General features: G+C 45.8%; 1 protein-coding gene across 1 annotated transcript in view; it reads left to right on the top strand.

The window, feature by feature from the left end:
• The window catches only part of USP39 (ubiquitin specific peptidase 39), a 660,051-nt gene that overhangs the window by 129,772 nt on the left and 504,442 nt on the right, over nucleotides 1-25,837 (top strand). Inside the window, exon 4 of the mRNA XM_069619032.1 lies at nucleotides 24,419-24,555. Coding sequence (XP_069475133.1) covers nucleotides 24,419-24,555 — 137 coding nt within the window. The remainder of the gene's footprint in view (nucleotides 1-24,418; nucleotides 24,556-25,837) is intronic.

The raw sequence follows: 25,837 nt of genomic DNA, 5'->3' as shown, positions 1-25,837 counted from the left end.
GGACATGTCCATCTGCCCTCCAATACCTCTTCTAGAAAGAGAGGGTCTCCTCTCGCAAGAGGAAGGTCCGGTTCCCCATCCAGAGGTCAAAACTTGGCCTTCACGCATGGCCTCTGAGAGGTTGAGATATAAGGATTGGGACCTACCGGATGACGTAATGGACATTTTGCTTTCGGCTAGAAGATCAGCAACAAAATCCTTGTACTGGTTTTGTTGGAATAAGTTCAGTAACTGGTGCAAGGACAAGGATGTGGCTCAATTTCAATGTAACACACCTATGGTTCTCTTTTCTTCTACATTTGGGCAATTGGGGCTCCAAGTTGGCACCATAAAAGTATACTTGGCAGCGCTATCTCTATTTCCAAGCGCTCATCTGAAGAGGTTTCTTATTTTAAAATGCCCTTGGTTATCCAATTTCTAAAGGGACTGACAAATGTGTACCATCCAACTCCCCTCCAAGGACCTATTTGGGATATACATTTAGTTCTAACATTTCTCACAGGTAACCCCTTTGAGCCTTTACATTCTTGTCCGTTAAGGCTCCTCACTTTGAAGACAATTTTGCTAGTGGTTATTATGTCAGCCCACAGGGTGAGTGAGTTGCAGGCACTCTCTTGTAAGCCTCCTCACACCGTCTTCCATAGAGACAAAGTAACTCTTAGGGTCAGAGCCTCATTCTTACCGAAAATAGTCTCGGATTTCCACCTGTCACAGAAAATTACTTTACCTTCTATCCATCCTCCTCCACATGCGAGTAAAGAGGAAGAAAGGCTACACAGACTGGACCCAAAGAGGGCTCTCAGTTTCTACATTTCCAGATTAGCTAAATTCCGACAAAGTGACCAACTGTTTGTCGGATATACTGGACACAAATTGGGTTTAGGAGTATCAAAACAAACACTATCCAGATGGATAATTTTGGCAATTACGGAGTGCTATAAATTGGCTGGAAAAGAGCCTCCGGATGGATTAAGAGCCTACCAGGGGTATGGCAACTTCAATGGCTCTTCAGAGGGGTGTTCCGGTGCAGGATATTTGTGCAGTGGCCACCTGGTCGTCAATGCACACATTGGTGAAACATTATTGTTTGGATTCAACATCTTATCAAGGCGGCCTCTTTGCAAAAGCTGTGCTTCACACGATTCACAACTAATTTGTCTGGTACTCCCTCCTCCGAATTCTTACTGATTTTGGGAGAATATCTAAGATGAGGAATACGTGGGAGGACACAATCCATTAGAAGAACAATTTACTTACCAACTGTAACGTTCTTTCGATTGGATGTTCCTCCCACGTATTCCTCATTGACCCTCCCAACCTACCCCTCCAACAGTTTACGCCAGTTGCACTTTAAGTTCCTTACACGCCAAAGATCAATAAAGCCTGGTCAACTGATGCGGCTACTCCTATTGTAAAAACAGAACTGAGGGTAACGGGCGCGGTTCAAGCCCTTTATACTGCGGATGACGTTGACGCTCGACGGCGGCCCTCGAGGGACATCGACACCGCGGCCTCGAGCCCAGCGCCCTCTGGTGAATTTTTTTTTCCGAAGCAGCAAACTGGAAGATACGAATATCTAAGATGAGAAATACGTGGGAGGAACATCCAATCGAAAGAACGTTACAGTTGCTAAGTAACTTGTTCTACACAATCACCACACAAACACATTCACAAGCCTCTACCACTTTCACTGTCTAAACAATGCGTCACTTGTGCTACAATTTGCCTCTGCAATCCACTGCTCTTTCCTTCTGTCTGCTGGTCTCTTGGTCGCCCTCCAACTCTGACCTCACCCAAAAAACTACACTTCCTACTTCCTGTCTCCTCCCCTGTACAGAACTTGAATTTCTTTCCTGGCCAGTCTGACTCTGTCTTCCCCACCTGGACCATGTGTGTAACTTGAAAAAGCATAAGTAGTGGGAGAAGCCCCACCACTTTGGCCACACAGGCTCGCCACTTATCAGTGTTGGCGGACCACAATGGCCTGTGTCCATGTTTGTGTCCTGGGACCTGGTTTCATGGGGTCTCCTGGTAAGTCTCTCAGGGAAATGTAGTCTCTGCTCTCTTTTTTCTCAGTGGTATAGGTGGCCTTTAGGATTTATTGCGGGCTTGCCTGCACTGTTCAGCAGCTCTGCAAGGTCCTTTGTCCTGCCGCCTATGGATGCAGTTTCTTGCTCTTTTTGTCTCAGAGCGCCTGGGTCTCATGTGTTCCCGGCGGCAGTGTTTTTGCTTCTTTTCCCCTTGGGTGGCTCTCTACCGCTGCCGATCCGTGAAGAAGTCCAGTGATTTTTTGATATGTTATTTGTAATGCACTTAATACCCAGAGTTTTCTAAGTGCGGACCGGGGGCTCGAACCTGTGTTGCTCCGTGCCTTCTTGCTTCCAAGGCAGGCATGTTGCCCCTGAGCTATCCTCCCGAGACAAATCGATCTGTTTCGAACTTTTGGTTGCAGGTTTTCTTTTTCTTTGTATTGTATTTGTATTTATTTATAGAGCGCTCACGCCTAAGCGCTGAACAAAAGAACTTGGCAGTACAAATTTCATGAGTAACAATACAAATTGACAATACACATTACAAAGTGGTGTTAAGAGGGAGGAGACCGAAGAAAAGTTTTAAGAAAACAGGAAGGGGCAGAGGAAGATTTAGGCACAACGAGAAGAAACTTGAATTGAGAGCAAAGAGAACGGGCTGGGTAATAGAAAGGGGTTAGAGGGGCGAGCTTGGATGGAGAAAAGACCATGAAGAGATTTGAAATGGATGCATAATAAATTAAAAAGGTGAGATTCAAGAGAGCCAAGACAGCGAGAGGAGAGGAGAGCAGAGGAAATAGAGGAACTGGGAGGAAGGGAGAGAAGGCTATGAAAAGAAAGCTAGTAAACGGAGCGCACTGGGGAGAGCTGATAAGCAGGAAGAACAGCACAAAAGATGAGGGATTATGAAAGCAGAAATATGATTTTAAGTAACAGACCAGGACAAAAGATGACAAATCTTATGAATAATAAGTAAGTGAAACTAACCGATGCAGGCAGTCAAATTAATGTGGTGAGAAAAGGAGAGAGTAGAATTGAATGTTATGCCAAGATTGCGAGCAGAATCAGAGAAAGGTAATAGAACAGGAGGAAAAGAGAGTGCGGAAACAGGACGTGGAAGGAAAGAACAACATTTCCGTCTTGGAGGGATTCTGTGGTGGAAGTGGGAGCAATTCACAGAAAGACTGGCAAGTAACTGAAGAAGGGGACAAGGCTGGAGATGGCAGTGGCAGTGGATTTGCATACAAATATGCTGGCACAAGAGGGGCAGGGATTGTGGCTCTCCCTGGTAGGCCCTCCCCCTTGACAAGGTCAGATTGCCAGCCTTGTCACATAACCCATATTATCTGAGTAAGGCAGGCCTTGAACATTTACGAAAGTGTGAACGCCTCTCTACTAAGTATGGACATGGTTCAAATACAACGTTCTACTTTGCATGCCCCACTTAGGGGTGTCTACAACCACTTTTCTGCTCACTGCACCCTCCACAGAGGAGAAATATCAATGTGCACATAAGTCTGGCCCATCTCACAAGGGCAGTCCAGCACCAAAATGCTAGGTAATGCTCTTCTGAACAAGAGTACCATGAGCAACCCCAGACGCATGTTCCGGCCTTGTTGGGCCTATTCAGTAAGGTGAAGAGGAGCTTTTCTAAGGCACAGTACGCAAGGGGTCCACATCTAAGTTTACCCTTGGTACTGTATGGTAAACCCCAAATTGTACCAAATCTACAAAGGTGTGGGAAAAGGTAATCAATTTTTAAAGTTAGTTGGTAGCATTTTATATACACATAGTTAGCCCACAGTCTGATAACCTGCATACAGCTAGATGTAGATTTTAGCATTGAAAACCTACCTCTCTGCACTGTCTTATCACAACACTGACATACCATTAAGTAGCATAGTGATTTGTCAAGACAGCGCCAGCTGATAATTCATGCACACACACAATTAGTACTCATATCTTTTTTATTTTTGAGGTGCCCTTATGCGCGACACGTGTTTCGGCTAAGTAAAGCCTTTCTCATAGCTGGGCAAAGTCTAAATAAATATGTGCATGAGCAAACAGTTGTGCAGCCAAATTAACACAAGTTAGCGTAATAAGCATATTGTTGACAAAGGAAAACATATATGAATATAAAAAACACAAAATGGTTGATAAATACATTTTTAAACACATCATGATGTATCAACCGTCACATTCAGACAGAGCGTTGGGATTGGGGTAAGAGGGGATGGTGAGGAATGGAGAGAGGAAAGAAAACCAACATGGTAAGAAAAAGAAAGAGAAAAATCTTCAATTTATTCATAATCACTTATTAAAAGGTCAGTGGACTAGATGGATTGATCGTAGAAGTCTCTAAATTGGGATTAATTGAAATAAAATAAAAGTGTAGCATGTGCTTACCTAGTTCATGCCGTACTCCTATTTTGTAGGGTTAAATCCCATGCCTCCTGTAAGGATTAATGGGGAAATGCTGCCCATTATTGATGGAGGAAAAACTATATGCTGTTTGTGAAAAAGAACAGTATACAATTACGTCTAGCCACCTTATTTAACAAATTGAGGTGACATAAAATGTATTGTCTTGGGAGTGACTGTGAACGTCCAAATTACAGAGCGCTCTGTGGACTTAGTTTTATATTTCCATCTGATAAGAAATAATATATTAATACATTTTATAATCTCCCTGTTATAGTTAGTGCAAGCACGGAAATATATCAATAGGTTGAAAATAAGCCCTTCTGTAGGTATGCTGATCATGCAAAAATAAAATGTATACATGACATTCTGAGGCTGAAAGCTCTCACTGATATTAGGCGTGCCCTGCTTAAAGCTGGGAGGGCAGTTCTTTTCTACAAGGTGGGCAGTAAGCCATATTGTATTGCGTGTATGTTCTCTAACCCGATCGGCTCTCTAAGTACGTGAGTCCAATGTAAAAAATACAATTAATATAGATGATCTGGAGCGGGCTGCCTGGACTGCAGATTACCGTATTAGATGTGCATTCTGATGCGCATCGGCTCTGTCTGTGAAGTGAACCCGGCGCCACAGTTACAGTTGTAGCATTCGGTTCGTGTTGGCAGTAGTCATTTTTCGATTACACTAGTTAAATATATTGTGGTAGCCATCTTGTAAAGGAGTGTCAATGCGTGCAGATAAAAAAATAGCCTAATGCATTACGCGTGGTTGATTGCACATATTCCATCAGGAAAAACTTGTGATGGGTGGAGAAAAATAACAGTATGTAGAACACGGATTGAAAAATATAGGATAAGAGTGTGACAAACCAAAAACGATAAAAATAAGGGGGGAGAAATGCCCAAGTTAATTCTGCAGATCTTGCAGGGTGCACATAACAGTAGGTGGAACACACATTCTAATAATGATAATAATAGTGTGACGAACCGCAAGCGATAAAAAAAAGGGGGAGAAAGGCCAGAATTGATTCTGCATGTCATGCAGGGTGCACATTCACCGGGGTGATAAGCCTTCCTCATGGTGCATAGGCTATGTCTGTGAATTAGTCCTTCACAGACAGGTTTTTTGAGTTTCTATTTCAGTTGAAATATAAGTGTTTCTTTTTTTTTAAATTAATGTGTGTTTTATAATGGCACTTGCATTGGCTGAGTCGGCATTCAAATTTTCCATTGTAATTTTGAATATTTGAAAGATATTGTGACGAAAGCGATCGGTGTTGTGACACTCAATCCTTGAGCATTGGCATTTCTGCCGCTGATCATGCATAGTGCACTTTACCTCAATTAAAGTAATCTTTTATAACACACTAATACCAGTTTCTAAGCGTGGGGCCAGAATTCAAACCTGTGATGGTACGCATTGTCTTGTTATCAAGACAATGTGTTGCCCCTGAGCTCTCCTCCCGGACCATTGAGTCTAAGTTAAGTTTAAATGGGCATTTAAACTAGACATTATGTACTTATAAAATTAAATTGCAAGAGAGTAAACATAGTTTGCTTCCTATGCAAGAGTGTACAAAGTACGCAACACGAAAACAAAACATGCTTAAACTTGAAAATAAGAAGAAAACATTAGAAACACAATTTGTGTGGCAAAGATACGTGATTGCAGTTATAACTTCTGACTTGCTCGGGTTGATTCTCAGATGGTTTTCAGTCATCCAACAATGTATTGTTGTAACGCAGTCTCTGTTTGCTAGATGTGAGCGCTCTATCCCTCCCACCCCGCCATTCAAAATTGTATCTGGAGCACTGACTGCATGTTTCCAAGGCTCTGGGACTCTAGACGTAGCCTCTGGGAGGTATTAAACAAGGCTACTATTTATGACATGTGGCATGTACTTGAACATTTTAGGGGAGACTGGGTCCATGGAGATCCTAGGCATCGGGTGGTTTTAAGCAAAAGCTGAAAGTCTCTCATGAATAGATCTGAGAAGAAACTGAGGAACGTAGTAGGGGAGTAGCCTCAGTAGGGTTCACAGGTGAGTAATCATTGGGTGGTATGGAAAATCTGTTATCTGCTAAAATCTCTACTAAGGTCTGAGGTGGAGTTGTTATAGAAGTGGTCATTGCCTGTGGATTGCCTAAATCTTTCAGGATGGAAAAGAGGTTCTTGGGCATATTTGGAGCATTGTCATTTTTTTCTTTCATCTTCCCAGTTAGAACATGTCTTTATAAACCAGCATCTTCGGAAACGAAACTGTTTCCAATCTTGCACTCTAAAATAAAAACTTTGATGTTCTAAAAATATCACCATTGGTTTGCAGAAAAGTCTCACACAATTCTACTTTAACAAAACTTGGGATAGTACATCTGAATGCATACATTTGAGTACTTTACTGATGCATTCTGCTCAAGCAAACACTCTTATTAATATATTTCTCCTCTATTAATGAGAAGCTACTCGAAAAATGGACAGAAGTAATAGGCTCAGAAATGAGTGTGTGCAGATGGGGCAATTTGTGCAGGAATGTGTACTTGACATCATTAAACCTAGGAGAAAGGGCAAGACAGATAAACATTTTGAACAGATTGTACTGGACACTGCACTCTATGAAAGGGGTTAGCTAGAGTTGGAGGCATGTTGGCGATGTAAACACAGAGTGGGATTGTCTTAGCAGATGTGGGTGTGTAGCAGATTGAGGGTATTCTGGAAAGAAGTTACATTGACTATGAACAAGTATTGATGGTCGATGTTGATTATGATGTTACAACCATTGTCTTGGGGAGGAGGATTTGGTAGCGGATTTGTCATTCCTGCAGCAGTGTTGGTTCTTCAGGGCATTGTTGTCTGCGAAGAAAATTATATATGAGGAATGGAAAAGTGAGCGGTTGCCCTCTGCCTCTGCTTGGTTGCAGAGTTTTACAGCAAATGTCTTCGATGGAGAGGTTGCTCATGCACAGGAATAGGAAAGGCAACATTTATGAATAAATCTGGAAGAGGTTTATGGAGTTGTAAATTGAATCTATGCATTCAATGCCTTAAATATTCAGAGTTATGCAGTGTGGAGAAATTGAAGGAGTTATCTTAGGATGGTAATAATTGTTTTGTTCACTACATCTGTGAAGGGGTTGGGGTGGGACTGTTTGTGTATTTTTAAAAGCAATGTCATGCTTTTGAATGTCATGTAAAAATATTTCAATAAATAAGTAAATACAAAAAAAGTATATTTCTCCTTGAGCGATCTAGGTTATACACCTCGGATGTTGAGAATACTAAAGTTATTGCAGATTCACTTGTAGATGCTCCCATAGAGAACAGGGTTGGTGTAATACCAAGGGTGAGTAAAGTTAGTCCTCAGACAAAGATTCTACATTGTCTGAGTTCTGGAGTAAAGAGATTTAAAAAAAAAAAACTATTTATGCCCATGGAATGTACACAAGCAAGAGAAAAGTCACTATAGCCTGTTTTTACTATTAATTGTGAGTATTGCGTTGCTGCTGCTTACTGTTCTGTTTGATTTTTGCTAAGCACAAATGCCCATGTCCACATTGTCTCCAAATTGTCTTTTAACAGGAAATCATGTTTCCATATATTCATTAGCAGTTATTTCAACCAAAGACGGCTTGTTCAGCCTAAATGATGCTGTGTTTCTCTAATGCCAAGTCTATTTGTGAATCCCTATGAGATTATCACAATCCACCTCCCCTTATGATGTTTTTTTAATCTGTCATCGCAGAGATAAGGCATGCATTTCTCAACGACTAGGGACATTTTAGTGAGTCTTTAATGGTTCGGAGGCAGAGATCTTTAATTCTGAAATTAGCATTCACTAGTCCTCTCTTGGGTTGTGTCTCCTACAGGTTTTTGCCTGTCAAATCCCAGGCTGCTTACTTTCCCCATTGTAAGGCATGAGCAGTTTAATCTTTCTGGTGTACTTTCTTGGGAGGATAGCTCAGAGGCAACGTGCTCGCCTTGGATGCAAGACGACGCGGAGCAACACAGGTCGATCCCCGGGTCAGCGCTTAGAAACCTCTGGGTATTAAGCGCGTTATAAATAACCTATCATATCATATAGCAATGTCTTTTGTTCCTTCATTTTCTTTTTTTTTATCAAAACATTTCTATTAAATTTTCCACACATACATAAACATTACACATTACACTGTATTGCAGGGGAAAGAAGAAACCGAGGGTAAACCACAAGGGGGGTTCAAAACAAAATTGGGGAGGGGCCTCTGCCCCTTGGACCATCTAGTCTTTGATGAGGGAACACAGGACACAGTCCCCGTGCGCCAGGCCTGCCAGTCCATGGGCACCTGGCTGTTAACGCTCTCATTGCCAGTGACGCTGCTTCGGGGGCTTAGCCATCGTCTTCCCATCTCTGCCAGATTTTGCTTGCTTTCTGCGGGCATCCCCTTGCTGCGTATACCCTTCGCTCCATTGTCACATAGATGTCCACATCCGTGATCCATTGGTCATAACTAGGTGTTGTTTCCGAGCCCCATAGCTACGCAATGTTCCTTCTCAGTATCGCTGTAGCGGTTGACCAGAGCAGTTTCTCATACCGGGTCATGTCACAGTCATCGGAGATCCCTAACAGGAGTTGCTTTGGTCCCCTTTGTATTGGCTTGCCCAAGACTCTGGACAGTTTGTCACAGCATTTCCGCCATAGTCGCTGTATTTCGTCCACATTCCCATTTGATGTGGAAGAAGGTTCCTTCCTCACATCTGCATCGTATGCATCGCGGGTCCGAGACCCTGCCCCACCGGAAGAGTGCCACTCTCGGATAGTAAATACGATGTAGGATCTTGAGTTGGACCAGTCGGAGCTTCGATGAAATGGTCACCTCACGAGGGTACATCAAGGCTTCCATCCAGTCTTCCGATTGTAGAGGACCAACGTCTCGCTCCCACCTGGCCCTCAAGCTGACGAGCTCGGGTGTAGCAAAGGATGTGATTACATTATACATGGTTGAAGTGACTTTTCTTTTTATTTGGTCCTGGACTATGTTGCGCTCCAGCGGGGTACATTCTAGCGTGTCGCTGATGATCTGTTGATGGGCGTGCAGTGCATGTTTCAGTTGCGTATAATGGTATCCTTCCGAGGATGGGAGGGCGAATTCCGCTCGCAGTGTTTCAAAGGGGACCAATTTCTCTCCTTTTATTACGTCTCCTACTTTGGTGATGTCACGTTGAGCCCAGGCGGGTCATTTCGGCAGCTTCTGTAACTCGGGAGAAGCCTGTTCCACAATGGTTGGAGCAGCGTCAGTTTCTATTCCCAGCCTACATGCCGGTGTGCTTCCGCCCAGATCCGTGTGATGTGCGTTTCCATGGTAGGAGCTCATGTGCGGCCCATGCCGCAGTATAGAAGTTCCAGGGGTGTTATGTTGCTGTCTGTGTTAAACCTTCTGATATGCGGCAGGTCCTTTTCCCCATGGAGCATGTCATTCATCACCGCCATCTGGCTGGCCCAGTAGTAAGTTTGCAACCTGGGCAGCCCAATCCTCCCCTCCCAGACAGATCTCTGAAGGGTGGGAAGAGCGATCCGCGGGGGCCCTACACTCCAAAGCAGTTTCCGGAGGATACGGTCTATTTTGAGGAATTCCTGGTGCGGGATATGCAGCGGTGCATTTTGCAGAACATACAAGAACTTGGGAAGGGCGATCATTTTGAATAGGGCAGCTCTGCCCATCAATGTCAATGGCAGGGAGCTCCAGTGGCGAGTGTCCTCAGTGAATCTCGCCACGACTGGTTGTAGATTCAGAAGTGTGTAGTCTGTGAGGTGCTTCGTGATTTTCACCCCTAGGTATTTGAACTGATCAGTAACAATTTGGTAGTGGCAGTCTATGGGGCAAGTGGCAGCAGCGCTTCCTATGGGAAATAGGATGGATTTTGACCAGTTCACGCGTAGGCCACTGAAGGCTCCGTATCTTTTCAGCATTTGGGTAACATTTTGGCAGGAGTTGCGTGGGTCTTTCAAGTAGATAAGCAAGTCATCCGCGTAGAGGGACACTCTATCCTCCCATGATTCTGACCAGCGGAAGCCCTCCCAGAGTGGGGTATTTCTTAAAAGGATGGCCAGTGGTTTGATGGCAAGTGAAAAAATCATGGCCGACAGGGGACAACCTTGCCTTGTTCCTCTGCCCAATCGGAAGGGGTCTGATTGCCAGCCGTTGACCTTAGTTCTGGCTGTTGGACATTTGTATAGTAGTTGCACCCAGCCGATAAAGATTGCGCCAAAACCCATGTGCCTCATTATGTCCCAGATGGCCTCCCACCTCACTGAATCAAAAGCTTTTTCAAAGTCTATTGCCAAAAAAGCCAGCGGACCCTGTATGCTGCCGGCTTTTTCCAGTGCTGAGTGCAGCCTGTAGAGATTCATGTGTGTCGATCTCTCGGGCATGAAGCCGCATTGGTCAGGGTGGGCCAGGGAGGGGATGACTTGTTGCAGCCGGTTTGCCAGGATCTTTGCAAGTATTTTGGTTTTGCTGTTTATAAGTGAAATGGGCCTGTAAGAGCTGCAGTGTTCAGGGGGTTTGTCCGCTTTGGGTAGTACTATTATTGTGGCTTCCCTAAGATCTGGGGAAAGGGTGCACTGTTCTCTTGCATGTTGGAACATTTGCAGTAGGTGTGGAGCAATTACGTTGGTTCCCACTTTCCGCCACAGCTCAATCAGGAAGCCGTTTGGACCTGGGGACTTGCTAGCTTGGAGGCCGGACATGGCATTCGACACCTCATCCTCCGTTATGTCTCTTTCCAACAATTCTTGTTGTGTTATGCTCAAGGTGGGGAAGTTAATTTCCTCTATGATTGAGGTATTTGCGGGGGTGTTGGGTGACTTATACAGTTCAGCATAGTAATTTGCGAAGCCCCTCGTGATGTCCTGATCTGCCACAAGTGGGGTTGTGCCCTCTGTCTGTAGCTGCTGGACATGGCTGCGTCCCTGCTCCTTGCGTTCTAGCCACACTAGCATTTTCCCGGCTTTATCGCCCGTTTCATAAACTCTTGCACGCATTGTCAAGTGTGCATGCCTGGCATTATCCAGTGCAGTGTTCTGGAGCTGCTTTTGTGCCAGGAGCAGGGCCCGGTTTGTGTCGGGCGTGTTCTGGATTATGTGCGCTACCTCTGCTTGTTTCACCTGTTCCGCTTCGTGTACCTTGAGTAGGTATTGTTTCCTCTGTGCGGTCGTCCATGAGATGAGTCTCCCCCCCCCCCCCCCCCAGCACTGCCTTGTAGGCCTCCCATAGTGACACTGGGTCTGATGCGGACTCTGTGTTCAGCTCAAAGGATGTCTGCGTTGTCTCTTCAAGCCTGACCACCAGGTATGGATTGCCCAGGTAGTAATTATTCAGGCGCCAGCTGGGCGGGGGAGTCGGCCTGGATGTTGTGATTTGCATCACCAGTGGGGAGTGGTCGGAGATGCCTCTGGGGAGTAGGCATGCTTCATGGGCCCTGTGTAGGTCAGTTGCTAGAAAGAAGTAGTCCAATCTGGAGAGCGAGGCGTGTGCCCCCGAGTGGAAGGAGAATTCCCTGATATTAGGGTGGAGTTCTCTCCATACGTCACACAGGCCATGGCATTCGTGAACGTTGCAAGTTTGGTAGGCATGCTGGGGTTTCTATTTCGAAGGTGTGAGCGATCCTGGGATATGTCCATGACTTTGTTGAAGTCCCTTCCTATTAACATGATGTTAGAAGTGTCTGCAGTAATCGGGGGCGGGGGGGGGGGAAATGTCGGCGCGTAGCGGTGACAACAAAGTGGCCGGTGCGTAAATCGCTAGTAGTGTGACGGAGTCCTCCCAGAGTGTACCAGCCACATTTACACGTATCTTCCTCCAGTGTCCTGTTACTGTGTTCAGGTGGAAAGGGAGATTCTTGTGCATCAGTACCATGACCCCCCTTTAGCCCATTGTGATGCCTGTTTGGACTGCGAGTCTATAATTTGTGCGTCTAAATAGGGAGCATTCTGTGCCTGCAAGTTGTTTCGGACAGGAAAGCGACGTCCGGTGCGTGCCTGTTCAGGCATTGCCCCACCAATCGTCGTTTGATTGTATTGCTGAGGCCGTTGACGTTCCAGGTCATAAATTTCAGTGTTCTGGTTGTGTTTGTATTACGTGATGCCATATCTATCCGTGGCTAATGGAGTGTGTGCTGCTGCTGACGACGCCAGGTACCAGGCACCCGCGTGCCTCTGTGTTATAACCCTCTTATGTGATTTTAATGTGTTATATGCTAGACTGGTCCTTCCCCTAACTAAACTCAACAAACCCAACCCCAGCCTCCCTATACTTTTCCCAACTAGAAGCATCGGTCGCCCGAACTTTAACACTACCGGCTGTCAACTGGACAGCTTACATAAGACAATCGCAGCCTAAGGCTCAGGTGATCCCCCTACAAACTATGACTGGGGGGGGGGCACCTTTAGCGCTTAACTTGAAACTTACTAGCCGAGGGGGGCCCTACAAAGCACGTGTGCCAGACGTTCCCGCAACCGCCCCATTCAAGTGTGTGTTACCTTAAAATGGGTATTGCGGTATGTCGCATAAGGTGCCATATTACAGTTCGAGCTTACTTGTTGAGTACCGGGGCACTGGATAAAGATTTAGGTGTGGGTCAGCCACCTATGTCTTCCGGTGGGTCTTGTGCTGGAAGCTGACAGTGCTTGCGCTGTTGGGCAGGCGGGGGAACGCGGTTCCTTCCCTCTCTGCCGCGCAAAGACGACCAGTCGCCCTCTATATGCTGCTCAGCCCAGTGCCATGCTTCCTTGGGGTCATTAAAGTGGACCGTGGTTCCCTTGTGGTAGATCTTTAATTGCGCGCGGAAGAGCAGCCCATACTTCACTCCCATTGATTGTAGTTGCTTCTTGAGGTGGTCAAAGGATTGTCTTGCTTTCTGCACTTCCCTAGTGTAGTCGGGGAAAAAGGCGATCTTGGAACCATTGAAGGTAATCGTGCCCTTGGCGCGTGTATGTTGCAGTAATGCGTCTCGGTCCCTGAAGTTTAGAAATTCTTCCATTACTGTGCGCGGGGGAGCCCCAGGCGTTGGTCTGCCGGTGGGCACTCTATGCGCTCGCTCTATAGAGAAGAACTTGGAGAATGAGTCCGGATCTAACAGGTCAGCGAGCAGCTGCTCCAAAAACATTTCCATGCAGGCGCCTTCTGCTTTCTTGGGGATACCAAGTATTCGCACATTATTGAGTCTAGATCTCCCCTCTCCATCTTCAATTCTATCCTCCAGCACCTTGAGTTTGGACGTGACACTCTGGTGTTATTGTCTCATGTTGTGAATCCCATCTTCTGTGTTCGAGATGCGTTGTTCAGCCTCTCCCATGCGTGCCGTTAGCTTTTGGAGGTCATGTCTGAGGAGGGACACGTCCATGCTTATCCGTCCATTTTCTGCTCCATGGATGTGCGGGATTCCGCTATGGCAGTCATTATGTCTTTGAGGGAGATCGTATTGACTGTCTCTACTTCCTTCGAGGACAACGAGTGGAGGTCGGGAGCTTGTGTTGTGGAGGAGGAATTGTATATTGGTCCATGCTGCTTTGCGTAGGCAGTCTTCTAGATCTGTCTTTCCCCATGTTTCTTACTGCGCCTGGTGGGTCTGGATTTTGCGCGGAAATCGCCGTGCAGCAACCGGACTGCAGACTGAGCTGTTGCCTCTGTGTAGCGTACTGGCCTGCTCCGGCATCGGGACTGGTCATGGACTGCCCGTCCAAACCGGCCCCAGTGAGTTCCACCACTTCGGTCCCGGGGGCCACGCACTGTTGCTATCTGCGAGGTAAAGGAGCGTGTAATGGCCGCCTTACAGCCTGTCGAGTCTGCTTCACGCCTTTACCCTTTTCCCCCGGTGGAGTGTTGGCCAGTTGCCCTGGCCGATGCAAGTGGTGAGGCCGCGGGACTGCTACTCACGTGCCGCTCACCTGTTTCTGAGATGTAGCTTCTCGGGGTGCCCTCGCACTTGCACAGGCGGTGCAGTTGTTGGTCTTGTGTAGTGCCGCTCTCCCTGAATCCTCGATGCAGGCCTCGGGGCCCTGTGCTCTTGGCGGTGTGTGTGCTGCTGTGCTTAGGGCCCTTGCTGCGGGTGGCCTCCCGCATTCCAGTGCCGCCCTAGCCCGGTTACCCCCCACCAGCGGTGGAGCGTCGATTTCACAGCTTTCCGGTATGCTGCAAGGCGGTGCGGCGCACTGTTCTTGGGGGGTGCCGTCGGTGTCCTTTGCGCTGGTGTGCTTGCTGCTGTGCTTTGGGACTCTGCCCCGGCCGCCCCCCGGCACCTCTATTTCCACTCGTCGCTGACCCTCCTGGCCTGTGGTTGAGCGAGTGCAGCCGGCCGCTCGCGTTCACTCATCCGCCGGCCCGCTCACTGCGACAGCAGGCTCGCACCCACCTTCCACCGGTGTGGGCCGCGTATCAAGGCTGACTCGGCTCGGGGTGTCTTCCCTAGTGGAGGTGCGCAGGATTGTAGTTCTTCCGACAGGCTGGTCAGTTGCATACAAGTCGGAGCTTCGCCTCCCCTCGATGTCGAGCCCCCCTGCCGTACCGCTCCGCTTCTCAGGCACAGAGTTAGCTCTGACCCCCGGCAGCCATTTTGAAGTCGGGCCGGTTGGCGCCTGCTCGGATTTCTTCTCGCTCGTAGCTCTGTGATACAGCCACGGTTTCAGCTGCTTTCCGGCTCACTTTAGCACGGGGGTGGTCTGACACCCGTCCGGAGTGTTTGTGCCTCCATAGCATGCAGGAATCGGGCAATTTAATCAGGATGTGTTTGGTGGTCGCGGTAGCCGGAGATACTCGCGTCTTTCCCATTGCACTGCTGGCCACGCCCCCCAGTTCCTTAATTTTCAGTTTTCTTCACACTCCAAAACTTTAATGAAGTTACTTAGGCGGTACGTCCACGTTTTTGGTTGTTTTAATTAAGTGGAAGCTACTTAGCCCCTTTTCCTTTAACATTGATGTTAGGGAGAATTTTCAGTTTCTGTGCTTATTCCATCTAACCTTAGAGACCCTCAGCTCTTTTGCTAGAATTGGAGATCTTTTTGATTTTTACCCTCCTGACTGAGTGGTACTTTTTGCTATACACTCATGTTTTTCTCTGACTTGGATTTTTTTACTGTTTAATACAGTCTGGTAAACTCCATACTCTGTGCAGTGCCGTTGGACTTCTATTAATGTTTAAATACCTTTTCTTGATTGAACCATCGTTCCCAAGAATAGTGAGATAGCTTTTATCTTACTTTTTCCTTTGTGGGTCCAGCACTATGTGGAGTGTTGGAGGGTGGGTGGGGTTATCTAGTAACTCCTTATCCCGCTTCTCATGTGACCTTTTTGTTACACTAACTAACTTGAATGGCTGGTGGCATTGGTTAACTTTACTACATTTTGTGCAGGGTACTCGCAGGCTGAGTTCTCAGCTGCAGCAAAGCACCCATGGATGACCATTTTTCCAAAATGGCCCCTGTCTTCTTTTTTTCCCCATTTCTTGTTTGTTAGATCCTTCTGGTATTTTACTCTTGTTGTTCAAACTAGATTTGAGTCCTTTGTCTGTTTTGCCTTTGGTGGGCTTCAGCCCTGAAGCCCACCCAGGCTCCAGTGTCTCTAGGAAGGCAGGAAGTGAGGGAGGAGCCCGAAACTTCACTGACCTTTGTAGGCATGTTTGGTCGAAACCAGTTCCAACTGGGTGGGTGGCTGTCCTTCAGGACGTCCCCCGCACTCCACTGTTTGATTTGACATCTGTGAATGAATGGAACATTGCATAAAAGGTGAGGCATTTGGTACCAGAGGCAGAGTCGACCACTGAATCGTCCTGTCTGACGAAGAGGACAAGCAGAAATGCCAGCTCCACCTTCCCAGACCGCAGAAGCACCGGTGAATCCTTGCAGCTGTGCGGGTACCATTTTTGTTTTGTCAAGGAAGGTCCGTACAGGACGACTTTCTCCCTTGGGCTGGTGGGACCAACTAGCCTTCAGACCTGCTTCATTTTGGCTCATCCCTGACTTGCTTTGGCGTTCGTAGGCTGCTCACTCCCAATGCTCGGGGACCCCTGACCATTATCGTGTGCATCGTCTTCCTGAGATCGAATCCAGCCAAAACATCATGAGCACCTTCAAGGACCTCCAGAAGCAGGCATTCTTGTCCAGAGTTCCCTCACCAGAGTCCAGGACTGAGGAAAGTACAACTGGAGCCATTTGTTTCTCCTTGGCCCTGAGAAAAAGGCGCCAAAACCATAAAGAGCCACGGAATCATGTGGAATCCATTGCTGCTGCGTCCCTCTCCATAGTGTTGCTGCGGAAGCCTGCCAGACATCCTCCTTTCGTCACTACGACCAAGGACCAGGAACAAGGGTCTGCATCACTCCATCGGGAAGGCATCCAACCGGAACCTCTTCAATTCTAATGTACTGTGGTGCTTGCGGTATAACTACCTTTTGCTATGTGTAGTGCTCCCCGGCTTGGGAACTACTATGTTTACCTCTCTAGAGTTGACCGCCACTCTCCTGTGCAGGCCTTCCAGCTTGTTCTCCAAGTGGGCTCCCCTTGAGCTCCAGTGATTTTTCTAAGAACTCCTGACTGTTTCATGAAGAAAAGCTGCATCTGAAGTGGGACTGTCCCATTGACTTTGGCTGTCCTGGTTTCCTAAAGGCTCCCATTGGCTTTGGCAGTGATTGTTCCCTTACAGGTTTTAATTGTTGACACTATTATTGTTGGGCTTAGACTGCCTACATCCCGCTGGGAGAAACAATGAGCCAGTTGAAAGTGTGTTCTACTTTAACAATTTTCCCTCCTCAACCCAATTTTGTAATGGTGAACAGAAATAAGTGTTACTACTGACCTTGATTGATGTCACTCCGTGTGCTGGCACATGTTTAGCATAGAAAATTACTCGCCTGCATTATTGGATATTGTTTAAATGAACACTATCTTCCAATAAATTATATTGTTAGTTACTGCTTGTTCTAAAGAATGCTGAATTTGCCTTCTGTATATATAAATAAATAATTTAATATAAATTTAAGGATTTACTTGGTGCCTTGCGTTTACTGATTTCATTGTGCTACTCTACAGCTCACATTACCCCTCCTAAAATAAGCCTGGCTGCTCAGTGTAGGGAAGGCCTGGTATAAGTATTGACACTGACACAATGGATACAATTTGTAAAGCCTCTATTGAAAATGTTGGGGTTGGAAAAACTCCTATTTTGCCCTATAACTAAGATAGGAGTAGTCTCGACCATCAAACGATAAACAAAACAGTCCTAGTGAAGTCCGTCAAATCAAAATGGCCTATGCTAACAAAAACCTATGCCTGCCCTATCTCTTGTACAAAAGTGTAAAAAGAAGCAATGTATGCAAAAGGAAAAATCAGTGCTCAAATGATAGTGTGACTGAAACAGCTCTCCTCCCCACGTTAGGCCTCACGGGGTAAGGTGATCCTTGTAGGCAGGATGACACACTCTTGCTCGGTTTCCAACACAGTACACCATTCAAAACCGTGGATCGGGGCTCGCCTGGCCTTCCACATTAACGTCTCTTTCTCTGACTTCAAAATGTATGTTTCAACCAAAATATTCACACAGTTCTCGTAGGTCCACCTCTTCCGGGCGCAGACCTATCACGATAAAGTTCAACACAACATTGCAAGCGGTGGGCTCCCATCACCAAGTTTAACACACTTTGGGTCACTCTCAATCGGGTTCGGACCCCTTTCGGATGTTGAAGTCTTTCGAAAGTGCGTGGTTGTCTCACAGAAAACCGCCGGACCACTTTGACTCAATGTTCACTATTTTACTATCACTCTTTACGTTTATTCTCCTTTTAGCTTCAAACAATATACCTTTCACAGATACTTTCACAGATACTTTCGAATGGGGTACTTCCGTTCACCGGACCACTCTGTTATTTAGTAACTTTGATCTTGCAGCTATATTTTACTTAAATGTTAATTCATGTGTCTGCCTTTCTTTGTGTCTCATCCACATGCGTGCATCTTTCACTTTTGATATGATGTTCGTACTTCATTCGCTTTAACACAGACCGTTCTCTCAGGTAGCTTGCCAACTCACCGGCTGTGTGCACTTCTTTCTTGTTTTGCGGTTTCCAATTTTCACGTCAAGGTTAGTACCACAGACTTGGCCGCGCCTCCCCAACTCTGCTGTTTACCCGGGAGAGTCGCTGGCGTCCTTCAAACACAATGCAATCTTCACTTGTGGGTCTGGCCTTCTCCACGTGTCTTTCGCGGTTTGTCAGAGGCAACAACCTCCAGTAGGGAAGCCTTGGTTTTTTTTTCGCCCCGCTGCTCTAGTCCCTTGGTCCGTTGCTCTGCTCCAGTAGTTGTGCCTTTGTCCCGGATGTTCTGCTCGTTCTTGTGTTTCGCCTTGCTCAGTGGGTCGTAAGGTGTTGCCTTTATTTGTGTGAGGAGAGCTAACTGGTATCAGGTGTATGCACTTAGGGTAAAGTGCCTGACTTTGCCTGACCCGTTTAATGGGATATGTTCAGTACGATGTGAGAGAGTTAGTCTTAGTTACCCTCTTCCTCAGCCCAGTGTTTGTGTAAAAAGGGGCGGGGGGGAGTTGGGACTTCGGTAAATCCTAAAAATAGGATGGGGTAGATGAGCAAAAGAGGGGGGAAAACCGCGTCTCACCATTGACTATCTCAGCCCCACTACCCTGTAAGTGATGGCAGATGGGGAGCAGGTGCAAGTGGATCTAGGTCACCTGGCCTAAGCCCTGCCCACCTGGTACCTTCCTGCCTGCTGCTCTTTTTCACCACTTAGCAAGCCCCGCCCACCTGGTGCCTTCCTTCACCATCACTGTCTTGTGGCCAATGCTGGATTTGACTTTTATGGATTTCATTCATTCACGGTGCGTCACTCTTTCTCAACTCTCATGCTGGACTTCCTTTGCATCTTGTACTCATGGTGGCCCGGAATCATGCTGTTCCCATCTTCATCTTGTATCCCGGCTTGCAACATTATGTGTTGCTACTGACTTCTGCAATTGTATTCGCTCTCCACTCTTGCTTCTCCACTCTTTTTGACTGCTTACTCTCTTTTCTCTCCTCCTTTCCCTTCTCCCTTTTCATATCTCCCCCCTTACTTTCTTCTATGCACTTACACTATCAGAATTGTCCCTGGACCTAATATGATAGCAACCTCGTCTGTTTCCTCCACCCTCCCATTACTGTTTTTCTCCTCCCCACAACCCTTCCAGCACTATCTGAAATGTTGTCAGGCCTAGTATGATAGTCACTTGTTTTGTTCCTCCCCTCCCTTTCTGCACCCCGCTCCCTCACCTGTTTTTCGTCGGCTCTACCAGAAATGTCGTCAGGCCTAGTACGGTAGTCGCCTGTCTGTTTCCATTTCCTTCCCACGCTCCCCCTCCCTTCCTTATCTGTGTCTTAGCTCTTGCACTATCTGAAATGTCGTCAGGCCGAGTATGATAGTTAATTTCACATCCTTACTGTTCATGGCCTGTAAGAATGTGGTTGTATTTTCCCCTTGTTCCCTCCCTTGCCTTGAAGCGCTTTGAAACACATTGTGTATAGGCACTATATAAATAAACAATTATATCATTATATCATATATCATTTCAATCCGGCACACACCCAAGTCAACGCCTAGCGTGTAATGCACAACTGAAATCCTTATTTAGTTTTGTCTAAAAGTTCTTTTATTCTGAACGATATACCACTTGTATCACGCCCCTCTCCTGGAACCCCCTGGTCACACTGAACCAGGAATCGGGCTGTATACTGATATGAAGTGGGAAGGTAATGCGCTTTACACCATTACATTAATACATCACAAAAGTATAAGAGTTTTAATAAGGTAATGTACAGCCGACACGTGTTTCGACACACAGGTCATCTTCAAGACGCGAAAGGTGGCAGTCAAAAGAACTTCATGTAATCCAATGAAAAAGCCATGACCGCTGCACGGCAATACAGGTCAGTAAGCGTCATCCAAATGACAAGCACAGAAAGTACAGGCCTCAATGGCAAAAGCAGCTATATCGCTCGTTTGATTGAGCCACATAGATTAGAACAGGGCAATCCTGAAACGAATCAGGCTGGTTTTCAAAGTTAAAATATTTATTTATGTATTTACAATTTAATCACACTATGTCTTAATGGGTATACAAAAGTCACCAATGGGGTGATGTAACAGTGAATAATCTCTTTAATACACAAGGAGTAATAATGAGCAAAACAATTCAGCACAGAAATAATACTTTTGTGTGTGTGTGTGTGCATATCAAGTAGCACTGTGGTTAAAGGTTCCCCCCTGCGCACCCCTCAACCCCCCCAATAGGCAATGTAAAGAGATGGGAGGAGAGAGCAGGTATTCAGGAATGGCAGAATGCAAACAAAATAACAATCCCACTTGCCCCCAGCAAACAGAAGAGAAAACAGGATTGACTGTCAAGCTGTCTGAATGGCTTTTAACGTTATCTTGAGAATGGATTGGGCAAAAACACTAAATATGGTTTAAATTGCTGAAATGGTTATAATTCTTATGGGAGCCGCTTTGGATAGTTGCACACAAACACAGGTAAGGATTTAATACCAAGAAACAATTTGAAATCTTAAAATTAAGGTCGGGAGCAATCAAAAGCTGTTTTACATGTGTCAGAATTTCCCAAAAACGAAATTCGCGGCAAACTTTTCACTGCGCGATAATCATGTTAACGGGAAAACCGTAAGGGTTTGGGATGTGGTTGTAGATGCGATTTAAAGCTGTGGATTTTAGCTACAAGCATACGTTGAAATTTAGTTTCTAGTACTAAAACTGAGGAAGTTATGGACGTTTCAGTGGAGGTCGTTTTTTCGAGATAGGTGCAAGAATGGGAAAACGGGAATGCGCTTTTAAAAAGACAAATGGGATTTCTAACACGAGAAGATGACTATGAATAAAATGAATCCCCACAAGAACACAGCCACTTGATCAGGGCGACTTCCTGCCCGGGACTCGTCTTCTTCAGATGAGAAAAATCAGTGCAAAGATAGTTTTAGGAATACTAGCACAGGAGGAAGATGGGAGGGATTGGATAGAGAGTTCAGGCTATTCAAAAGTACTCCTAACAATACAGGTTCTGAAGACAATATAGGATGGATTTACAATAGGGATAGACTATGGACAGTACATATGCTAGTGAGACAGTTCTATCTTTAGATACTCACTAGATATGTTTTTAAACGGAACTGTCAGGGATTCTGGTCAGGACAGACTGCTCGGCACATCGGATCGGGCAGCGTCAAGGCGCTCTGGACACCACACAGGACTGGATCTGATCTGCAATGCACTCTGGTCACAGCACGGCACAGGACTGGATTGGATCTGCCCTTTTTGGTTGTGATAATTATTTTAGCAGGCAAGCCGTACACCGCAGCCCGGCTGTATTTTGATGCTCCCCTTAGGTGTGTGGGGTTCTGGAATTTGAGGCCTAGCTGAAAGTGGTTAAGCTATGCAGTAGGGTCTGCTTTGCCAAGTTTCTGGAGCAAGGAATATGGAAAGTTCTGCAGGAGGGTGCTCGGCCAGCATTCGGATAGTGGGTGAATCTGCCTTTCCTTTTTTGCCCTCTACTGTCTCTATTTATGCTATGATACAGGGTGTGTGTGTGCTGGTTTAGCCTAAGCTCGCCCCTTTGACAAGGATTCGTCAGAATCTCCTCTCTGCCTTGATAGGAGGAGAAAAACAGTGTGTCATCTTTATGGGTGGGTTTATGAGGCTTAGAGTCCACCCCTAGCCTCTTGAACACAAAATCTACTTTTGACACAATACATAATTACACCTGTGCAACCTCAATTACAACCACATATACAGATTACATATTTTGTACAGCAGCTACTCCTCCGAACCCCGTAGCTGTGGGATCTTGTGTCTGCTTTTCCCCCGAATTTCACCATTTTCATCAGGAACACAATGTCCCATTTATCAGCAAATTTCTACAAATGTGCACGTATAACGTGGGCGTAAGTGTATAAAGTTTCATACTTCTAGCAGAAATACATTTGGTGTAAAATCACATTTTCTGCCGTTTCCTTCCAAATTATGTCACACGATTTTGCCGCCTCTTGAAATGTGCAGCCAAAATTTAGATTTACAATTCCGTTCCTTTTGTGTTTTTGACAATTTTATGTGGCAAGTTATATGTATTTAAACAAAATGTTCTTTGTGAATGTTTAGCCACAGATGGCTTTTTGTCTCCCTTCAGTTCAGGAGCAGTCTCCTCCCTGTTCTCTTGGCAGAGGCCATTTTACGACGATCCTCACACCTAGCCTTTCCTGCTTTGCAGCTGTTCATTGTTTCCTTCCCCACTGCAGACCAGGTTCTTCCCACACCATCTAATTATCACTTAGGTGTGATTTCCTGGTGGAGGGAGCTGGAGCGGGAGTCTTTGCCTCTGTGAGGAAAGCTGTTATTCCAGTTTGGTAGCTTTAGCCAACTTATTTTAACTGTTAATTCTGTTGAATTTTCCCTTAGCATACAACAAACTTGTGGGATCAAATCACAGCTAAATACTTCAAGATTTTAAACCATGGAATCAAAATAATTACAAGATGAGTTACTCTCAATAACAGGCCTCTTAGCTTGCAAACATTTGATTTTAGTTTATACATGTTTACAGTTTTAATCCTGCAGGCCTCTGACAGCTGCCATTCAGGGGGCTGAGGGTACTGCACCCAGATTTTGACAGATCCACAGCCAGGCCACTTTTGCTGTGGAAATCCCTTGATGCTTTCAGCTTTTCAGGACATTGTATGTTCACAATGATTTCTTATACTAAGTGAATTGTAGCACCCAGCAAGAATTCTGGATGTTTGAGGGTGTTTTGTAACGGCAGTCTGCAGTTTCAGCAAAAAAGAAAAAGTGATTTAAAGCAAGATTTTAGGGTTTCCTTCAGCAAAGCGCTGCTTTTCCTTCTGTACTCCATCTTCTCATGTTGTGGAGCCCAGTGACATGTTTCAGGAGTGAGATCTCTGTTCCACCACTGACAACATGCATGGCAGATTGGGCAGCCATCTTTTTGTGTTTTGCAAAGCGCTATTTTCAGAGGTTTTGGCACGCACAAGGGCTTTGCGGCCATTTTACTATTTTTGGCACCATCAGAACACAGTGATGCCGCATGGCAGAGCAACAAGTGGGTTGAATCATCCCACAACCCGAAGACCCGTGACCCAGGTGATCCTCCCACACTGGCCCACCCCCAGGGCCTGGCTCCAAAGGTGATGGCTGTGCCCTGGCCACCTGAGAGAGAGATCCCCGGGGACTAGCGGTGAGGCACCCTCTGGTTTCTCACATCAGTCACTCTTCCAACTTGTGTAGTACAGGCCAATATTAAGAGTTGGGTCTGCCTAATAACAAGAGATGAGTCTTGTGAACTCCCACACCATGTTACCTAACATTTGAAAAATTATGTAATGTCACAAATCAGCCCTGCTTTATTATGTGCCTATTTTAATCATCCTGCGCTTGACACCCTTTATTTCTAATTTATAAAGCTGTATAGACTTGCGGGTTTTCTCCATATTTCATTATTTTTCCTAAAAACAATCTGCAGTGGTTAGCACACTCCATGAATGCTAGCATGCAACATCAACCATTGGCATTGCCTAAAGTGCTTCTTGAATTGTTGATGATTTGACAGTAATCCATAATTCAGGCAAGCGTCACTGAAATAGAGTGGAAAATCAGATGAGACTAAAAGTTTTGCAATATCACTGGGCATGCCATGTCATCTTGGGGATGAATGGCTTTAATAGATGAACACGCTTGCTATGACACTGCTTGCTTATCTGTCTAGAAAGAGCAGACTTGGCAACTGCTCCCCAACGGATGTTTCCCTAATCAGAGTTGTAGTTTCTAGGCTATTAAATGAAAACTTGAGTAGTATTTGCAAGCCATTTTGCTTAAAACTGTTAATATTTCCTGTTACCTAGAGCCTCACTGCCAAGTTGTCCCTTGTGTTGTCTTTCAGGACGTGGGTTGAAATCGCATGCCTACATCCACAGTGTTCAATTCAGCCACCACGTCTTCCTCAACCTGCATACCCTGAAGTTCTACTGCCTGCCGGACAACTACGAAATCATTGACTCGTCGCTGGAGGACATCACGGTATGTATGCTGCGGTTGTGTCCTTCCATCCTTTCCATATGCAGATTATTTTGAAGGTATTGCCAGTAATCTACTGGCCTGCGACCCTCGCTGGACTCCTGAAAGTTGGCACCGCCTTTAGGATAAAGATTCAGCCACTGGACAATCCTTCCTTATTTGAATGAAAGGGGGCATTGGTGTGCTCCAATGCTTCTTCGGCATCTGCACTTTTGGAAATGGCTCTTTAATGTGTGATCCCTGTTAACCAATACAATACTGCTTTATTCTCATGACTCATGGCTTTACAAGTATTGGATGTTTACTCAGGCAGTACAATAATGGCTTAAACAGGAGCCATTGAGTTTCTGATGTTGTTGCTTGCTGATAGGTGTTCTGCTGCTGTCGCTGGGCTTTCCAACAGAAATAGTAGATTGCTCTGGGCCTCTCCAATGTCTGTGAAGTCATTGATCTAGCTGAAAAAGAAATCACAGTAGCCTTTGTGTTTTTTGTTTTTTTCATACAAGCAGATCTCTTATTTTTCCCCAAGGCCTATAAGGGGCGGTTTAACCGTGCAGATATTCTGAGAAGCACAGAGATTCTTTTTTAGATAACATCGCTCATACTTGATGTTGTCTGATCTTATGTGCAAGTTAAAACCTGCAGAAATCGGACGTTTGCATGTTCGCTTTTCTACTGCATTCAAATAAGGCTGTAACACCTTTGCCAAAATTGGAAAAGTCATATGTAAGGCATCTAGTGGTTGGAGATGTCATCTTCAATGATGCGTCCCTTATAATTGGACACATAATTGTAAGAAAAAATAGAGCCTTATTGGGCTGGCTAGTGATCGTGGTGGGTGGATGGTTTGATATCTCTCTGACTTGGCCCCATGAGTTGGCGTCCCTTTGAGTGATTGATTGCACACTATATTAGAAGGAGCGACGGGCCAGCAATTGGTAAGATTGTGGGACAAATTTGGTACCCTCCAGCATCTCTGCTGGTGGCCTGATGCCGTCACCTGCAATAGCATTGTGGCGTTGACTCTCTCTCTTGGTGCATGTGTCACTCGATTTGACAGGCAGATATATGGCTTACTGAGTTCTCTTAGGTGATCCACCATTGCGTTTAGCCAGAACACTGCACAATGACTGCCATGGCTATTGTAATGCCCTATGGCTCCCTTTAGCTCAGGAAAGGGCAGTAGATCGGATTAAATAGTTGTCACACGCACCCTCTTCCCCTCCACTGGATGCTATCCTATTGAGGCTCATTGTTGCCAGATTTCTTATCTTATTGCCCTTTT

Source organism: Ambystoma mexicanum, chromosome 10 (assembly GCF_040938575.1).
Source record: "Ambystoma mexicanum isolate Mex_15411 chromosome 10, UKY_AmexF1_1, whole genome shotgun sequence".
Lineage (NCBI taxonomy): Eukaryota > Metazoa > Chordata > Amphibia > Caudata > Ambystomatidae > Ambystoma > Ambystoma mexicanum.
Note: the sequence above shows the minus strand (reverse complement) of the source record. Positions and strands in the feature narration are given on the sequence as shown.